General features: G+C 36.8%; 1 protein-coding gene across 1 annotated transcript; it reads left to right on the forward strand.

Moving 5' to 3' along the window:
* The first annotated feature begins 4,563 nt into the window (after positions 1-4,563).
* Positions 4,564-7,858, forward strand: Smp_084900 (putative translation initiation factor EIF-2b alpha subunit). Its single transcript, XM_018799491.1, has 2 exons — positions 4,564-4,865; positions 7,101-7,858. Exons 1-2 carry the CDS (start codon positions 4,584-4,586, stop codon positions 7,818-7,820), a joined length of 1,002 nt encoding a protein of 333 aa, XP_018651274.1. The 5' UTR covers positions 4,564-4,583; the 3' UTR covers positions 7,821-7,858.
* The last annotated feature ends 72 nt before the right edge of the window (positions 7,859-7,930 follow it).

Raw genomic sequence — 7,930 nt, forward strand, 5'->3', positions numbered from 1 at the left:
AAATCCCTCCATGTATATATTTGCATCTTCTTAATGGTTTCTTTATTTGTACATATTGTTAATCTTTTTGATGCCGTTTGAGACTGTAATGTTTCATTTCATATTAGTTTTCTCAGCTTTTCTGTTGCTTTCACTGGGTTTCTATGTTTCTTCTTGAACTGTATCTATGTTGTTTTAAGTGATTTTTTTCCTGACGGCTGCCATATTGATTGTTCCCTATTTGATTGTGTGGCTTGACTTGGCCGGGATCGTGTATTTCAGTTGTAAATTGGAGCACTTTCCCAGAATTTGAAACACTTTGTGTTGTAAAGAAACTCATTCAGTGGATTTTTACTTGATCTATCCAGAAAGGATAGAATAACACTTACTGTTTGGATCGTTCGGTAATTTTCTCATACTTCTTATCAATTTGCTATTTATTTTAATTTAGATTGATTATTGTGGGACAATTGTTGGTTAAATAACTGAGTGTTAATATTTGTTTAGGTAAAATTATACATTTGTATTTACGATGAAATTTATAACCGTTGTTACCCCAATCACCTTGTTTTGATTTCGATTGAGTCGCACGTTAATATATTTATTCCACGGACAGTTATTCTTCACACAAACGCAGTTTAGATTTTATAGAAAATGTGCCTTATAATAGATGAGTTGAACTCATTACGTCTTAAGTGAAAGCAAGCTTAACATAAGAAAGCTGGAAGTTCGCTACCAGTATGTAGTGTATGTTTGTTGTTTTGGGCATAAACGAAAACCGGGAGGCCATGGTCAGGGATTAAAGGGTAAACAATTGTTATTGTTCTCAATTTTCCTGGCGCCGATGACGTTTAACTGGAAGAGGGAAGAAAAGAAGGTAGATGTAGTATGGATTGTAGATCATTTCAAAATCATCATGACGAACAACAGTGGGACCGAAACATTCGTGATGGATTGTGCAAGATCCATTGTATCTGCCACTGAAACAACTCACCGTAATACCCAAATAGTTTTATGTTCATCCCAAGTGTGTAGAGCTATGCGTAAGGAGACCCGTCATCCAATAATGAAGCAGTACTTGTGTTGACTTGTCCGTGAACAATCAGTGGTGAATTTTCGTCAGATCCAATACATAATCACTGTTCTCAGAAGATGCATCACAACGTAGTTAAACAAAAACTGGGTGAAGCGGAAACGATATTAGACCGCAGCTTTCAGCAGTGACGTTGTTATCTTGGGTGAAAATACAAATAACCACGTTGGAGAACCATATAGAAAATAATGAGGAAGTTGTGTAACCAAGATTTATTGAGCAAATGTGTGTGGAAGATGTACACATCGCAAAGACAATTAAGTAAACACAAGTCATTGCAGTCCAGCCTGTTTTGTAGTCATAAACGTAGGTTTATTGCTCCAGAGGGCTTAATGACTCTCTTAAGCAAGCTGACTAAGTATGCCGGGTTTCTAGTCCCTAGTGAATAAAAGAGGAAAAGGATGATGTACATTGGAAACAGTGAGTCATCATTAGTGTTCTTTGTGGACAGCAGTCACTGTCCTATAGTGGATATAAACGACGACATTCGCATATTCCGTGTATTCCGAATGTGTCGAACTTCACGTAAGCACACGGTATTTACTCATGTGCAGGTGCGTTCATATATTCATATATTCATCTTCGTTTCATGAAATAGCTGATATGGTCTTGAAGCTCTGTGGAGATGGACTTGGGCTGCCGGTGGAGATTGTATTCAGAATTTGAAATAAGGCAGACATCAAGTACAAAGGAATCATTAGTTCATACATACACCACGTACACCTAGGTTCTTATCTGGAAGTATCGGTGATCCACTGCTACTAGATACGGAAGGCCGTCAAGAAAATGTTTTTTTCTATTCCGTTCAGAACTATTTTAACCATTTGAAAGAAGTATTCCATGGAGCAAAGGTCATGTTATATACCTTCCAATTTTTGCAGTGTTGCGCATAAAATACAAAAAGTAAATACTAAGTGACTCATATTTTGCATGGTTCTTGGGGAATTGATTGCAAGATTCAATGAATATTTTCTGAAAACAAACATGGTCGAACTTGCTGTTGGCAAGTACTCAAGTAGATTTGGATAAATGGTTTACGCGATTAGTTGTTACTTGCCAAATGTTATTACTCGTTATAGAGCTAAAAAATGAACAACCATTACTCATATAACAGCCGTTAAACAAACAGGTTTATCTAAAAACCATGGGGATGCTGGTATAGAGGTCTGGATCTCATCATATCAAACATCGGAAGAATATAATTTAGTAATTAGTTCAAATCCCTATCAGCTAGAAATATCAACCATTCGGCCTACCAACATTATTTATTCTTCCAAATAATTCTTCCACATATTTCTCGTAAACTAACTCTCATTTTGCTGTGTGTAAGATGCTGTGTGAATAGCAATTTACGTAATGAATAAATAAATCATGCCACTCTAATACGTAGAATCTCACGTTACAGCTTCGTTCATGTATCCATACAACATATTTTAAATCTTGCAATATAAATTTGCCACACATATCAAACACAGTGTTCGTAATAAAGTTTTTACGAATATGGCGTTCATTTGTTATTGTTCCCTACATCATTCCCACTCAACATTCCCACGAGTGACATTCCAGACAGACCTTAGTAGAGGGAAGTTTGCTAGTGACTGTAGGACCCAGAATCCGTGAAGTCAAATACTCATTATACGTTTTTTAAGCATTTTTATCCCACTATATCTTAACCGCGTAAGAAATTATATTACAGCGTTGAGTAACTTAATATCCACAATAAATTTGAGGTTGTGCGTGGATAATATGCAAACAACATAGATGCTTTAGTTCGTATAGCAGTATCAGAACATCAACAAACAACGAGTTTGATTTTCTACTTGATTACGCTCTATCCATTCTTGAACTTTTGCGCAAACTTTAGAACTGATTCTCAGAAAAGTGTAACTTAGAAAACAGGTTACTAGACCTTGGCAGATTTTCAGTCAAAACCCGAACACGTTTAAGTTTACAAACACATGCCTCATCTAGACTACGGGACTATATGGCGAAGCAAACAAAAGTGGGAAAACATTTGCACACATATTCATACATAATCTACTTTATATAACCATGTGGCTAAACCATAGACTTGATAGCTCATTTCATTTTTCGTAAATCTCGCTTAAGAATTGTGATATAGAAATTTAGCCAGAGAGACTCTTACTTTGTGTCGAAAATACACAAGGCTTACTTACTGACCATTTGATGCATCTTCACCTGTCCGCAGTCCACCCCCGCACATGCTATGTAGGGCAGTCACAAACATAGAAATAAGAAATACTTATTATTTTTGATCAAAACATCTAATTTGTTCATCAAACCAACGGAATAAATGAATGAAATTTTATTAACCAAAACATAGGCGAAGTGTAAAGTCAGCCAATATATTCTAAAATAAAGTCAGGTGAAGCAACATGTACGAAAGCAGGTTAAAAGAATACAATATAAATAGTTTGCAACGAAGCTGACGACGGTGCTAACCCAATAAAGGCGATTTGTTACTCAGTGTAGGTGATTATTGATCCACATGAAGTGACTAGGCAGTCCAACTGTTAGTGACCAGTTTCTCGAGGTATGATATACGTCCTGAAGGATAAACTGGACTGAATTTGCTAGTGTTACACTGACTAAATATCCTTATGGTGATAATGCCAATATCACGCTTCATTCTGTCGAGCTACCAAACATTAAAAATTTTGAGCTTACAACTGCTTTTATCTTCTTTTATCTTATCTAATATGACAGCCTACTGTAAGTTGCGTAAATAATGACCGTATGTGGTCTCCTTCAGAAGACCGAGAAGTCTATTTTACAGCCATATGTTGGCGATACCTACGAAGGAGTAACTTTGGTTATCCTAGAATCTCGACTAAATCTGACTCTATCTAGAAAACGGATGGAAAACTGAAGTTTCTTCACTAGCCAAGTTACAGTTGGATTAAATCGCTTTCGCATTTCAGTACAAAATTCATTTTATTCCGAACACATTTACCTTGAATCGAGAATCAGAACTTACATGGCCCAAACTTCAGCTACATATGTCCACTGTCAAGTTGAAATAGGCTAAGATGATTGACTGAAAAGCTATCAAAAATAGCTACTCTGCGAAGTTATCCACCAATAATTACCGATAAATTAGGACTTACTCGGCATGATACATCGAAAACACTCACGGAATCTCAGGTAACCTCTCTTAGTGGATTCATATACAGTGAACACCAGTCTACTACAATGAAAGGAACTAATAAATATGAAATTAAACTGAAACACATCTACAGAAATGTACACTCGTCGTAAGAAAACCACCAGATATTGCCATATCAATAACGCTACTCTGCATGAATGAAGTGAATATATGACCATTTTTCTCTCTATGATCTGTGAGATTAGAAGAAAAGTTATAGATCCTTTGGATCAGGAATTCAATTTAAATGTTACAAACACGGATATTAAAAAATCTCTTACAGGATAGGTGTACAGTAAAGAATTGAACTAAACTGAAGGTCGACAGTAACGTCCTTCACGCACGATGACTAGTCAAATATTAGATCTAGTGAGGCGCTTTAAGGTCTTATGTGAAAGGAATCCAGACAAGTCAGAGGCTGTTGTTGCTATTGAAGTCCTTGCTCAACTTCATGAATGTTCCGATGTCACAACCGTCCAAGGTCTTCATGATGTAATGAATGCAGCCATAGAACGTATGTGGAAAGAGGGAGTTAGCAATCTCTCCGTTATATCAGCTTGTGAATTATTCCAGCGTTTTATTACGCTAGCAACACTGGATACAGTCGATTTTGATGAGTGTAAAAGAGTTCTTTTTGAGAGAGCCCAGATATTTATCAGAAAGGCGAGTATAATTTCATCTTTTTAATCAGGGAATTAATATTTTCGATAATTTGCCTCAGTATTGAGTTACTAATGGTTTTTATTACATAAATACGCTTTTTGGCCGTAATATTGGGTGAACGACCTTTGAGGGACGCTAGAGTGACCTCGAGAGTGTCCGCATAATTACTAGGATCAAATGAGGGTTATAAACCTGTGTGGGGAGTTCGAATTATGATTTACGGTTCATGGTTAAGGTTAGTAATTATACTTAAAGTTTTCATCACGAACCGACACCAGCCATAATGCCGAAACTTTATTTATCCAAGTGAATGAATTGATTTCGCGCCAAAATCCGAGACCTGTTACCTTATATCGGATCGGTTCGTCCATAAATCGTAGTATCGCTAAATTTCTCTAGAGTTATTGACGCCCTCTTACTAACTTCCAAGTCTGCTTTCCTCTTAGTTCGACAAAGTTACTCTGCTTGTTTCAGACCCATGTAAAGGTAGAAGGGATATTAATTTATGTATTCATAGACCACAAATATCTGAGATTCTATCTATTGACTTGTTAACCGTATGCTTTATAATTCCTGGGTATATATTACTTGTAAGTTTTCGTCTGTTTTGTTTATGTTACGTTTATTTTTATTCAAGCATTATTATCGTCCATCTATCAATTAAGGGACGAGTATACTGCCCGGCAGTTCGCTCTGTTCTAATTTACGTCTGTGAAACATGGCCATTACGAATAGAAGATACTCGTAAGTTACTAGTATTTGACCACAGATGTCTTAGAAATAGTACTCGCATCTTCTGGGATCACCGGGTAAGTAATAGTAAGGTCAGACACAGGGTATAAAGGAATTATGGTGATTCAGTTGATGAGGTTGTATATCCCCATCGACTGAGACGGTTAGGTCACGTGTTACGTATGCCTGAACACCGATTACCACGACGGGCTATGCTGACTAGTGTAGGGGATGGTTGAAAGAGTTAGGGGCGGCCAAACCAAATCATGGCATCAGTGCTTGAAGTCACTAACTTCTAGTCTGAGCCATGTTGGTAGATGCAGACTACTTGGTTGGGGTCTGCGTGATTATCGTAACCAATGGTTGGAAACTGGGTGACATGACTCAGAACCGATCACAATGGCGTAGGTGTATACACTCCCTGTTTTCCCTTAAACTATGAGGATAAAATTGCTTCATATCTTTCTTCCTGTATTATATCCTTATAAACAATCTTTCTTTTACATATTACCAACATTAAATTAACTACTTCTATGAATTCGGTGTTCATCTTGTGCTAATGGGGTATGGCAACTTGGACCGATGCATATATGTGTCTGGTCCTACGTTGTAGCTGACTGACTGATCGTTTGCCGCACCTGCTACCGATTTATCACTTGACTTGCGTGCTAAATATGTTGACTACTTCGATGTTGAATAGGTGACTTGTCCAACGTAGTTTCTTTAAACCCAGAGTAACAGTTGGGACTGTGGTTAGTTGAAATAATTAGTCTTCCAAAGGTTAACATTATTTTTGTTAAGGTAGAAACCATAACAATGGCAACATTTTATTACTCTAGCAACAGGTTTTCTTTAAGATGGTATTGTAAATATTAGGTGTCATTTCTTTGTATCCAAGTTCATGTGCATATAAATTCCTGTATTTCGTATAGGGCAGCTCACAAATCACATTACGCTCTGCATGAGTTCAACATAAGTTTCTAAGGCAAACTATTATTGACACCAACTCGGATGTGCAAATAATAAAAAGGCGAGAAGCGTTGCCTACAGCTTGCGACGTAATCAAACTAGCATCATGAATAGACGCAAGGTTTTAGAGCGAACTGTCATTATTATCATTTAAAAATTGCTACCTTTGAGAGATACTAGCAGCTAAACAATTTATCCAGTTCACTTCCCATATATGTATATCGTTTTATTATCATCGCTGGCCTTGTCCGTTAGCTCCCTTTTTTGTATGAATGTGTGAAGAAATCAAATAGCTTAAGTATCTCACTTCTTGAATGTCAGTTTGTTACTAGAGCAATTTTAGTTTTCACAGTACCTCTGACGATACCCGTGATTTCCAATTTGATGTGTGTTTACGAAATATTATTGTGTAATTCAATTGGTAACAGTTTTTTAAATCTCAATATTTGAATGCAGAGTTTACTACTAATAATTACAGAATTTTGTTTTCCGCTACAGGTCGGTTCATGTAGGCGAAAAATAGCAGAAAACTTCCTGAATTACATCCCTAATGGTTCAGTGATATTCTTGCATTCTTATTCCCGTGTTGTTCTTGCTGCACTGGAATATGCTGCATCTACTCAAAAGCGTCTTCATTGTTATGTGACAACGTGTGCACCTAGCGGGCTGGGTGCAAAAATGACGAAAGCGTTGGCTAAATTAAAAGTTTCCTGTACTCTTGTTCCAGACAACTCTCTTGCTTACTTGATGCCACAAGTCGACCTTGTTGTTTTGGGGGCTGAAGCTGTAGTGGAAAGTGGTGGAATATTAAATATGCTTGGTTCTTCACTAATGGCAATGACAGCATCTTCATTTGGTAGACCAGTTTATGTGCTTGCAGAATCTTTTAAATTTATGCGATGTTATCCTCTTGATCAGCGTCATATTCCTGATGAGTTCAAATGGTCTTACGATCACGAGTGTGGATCATTATCACCGTCAGCTCTATTAATTTTAGGAGATGGGAACAACTATTTAACTCAGGATGAAAATAATTGTGATTTTCCAGAAATGAAAACAGCATGGGCTGATGTTGAAGCACAAAGAGTTCCTGTAATTGAACAAAAAATGCCTCGAGTAGACTATACAAGTCCATGTTACATTAATTATCTTATAACAGATCTAGGTGTCTTAACACCTTCAGCTGTTAGTGATGAATTGATTAAATTGTATTTATAATATTATGGCCATGAAAATATATACATGTTCATACACCGACTAGTTCTTTTCTTTGAATCAACATTTCATTGCTAAATCTGTGTTTTTCTAAAAATTTCTTTACTTGCTTT

Source organism: Schistosoma mansoni, chromosome 3 (genome assembly GCF_000237925.1).
Source record: "Schistosoma mansoni strain Puerto Rico chromosome 3, complete genome".
Lineage (NCBI taxonomy): Eukaryota > Metazoa > Platyhelminthes > Trematoda > Strigeidida > Schistosomatidae > Schistosoma > Schistosoma mansoni.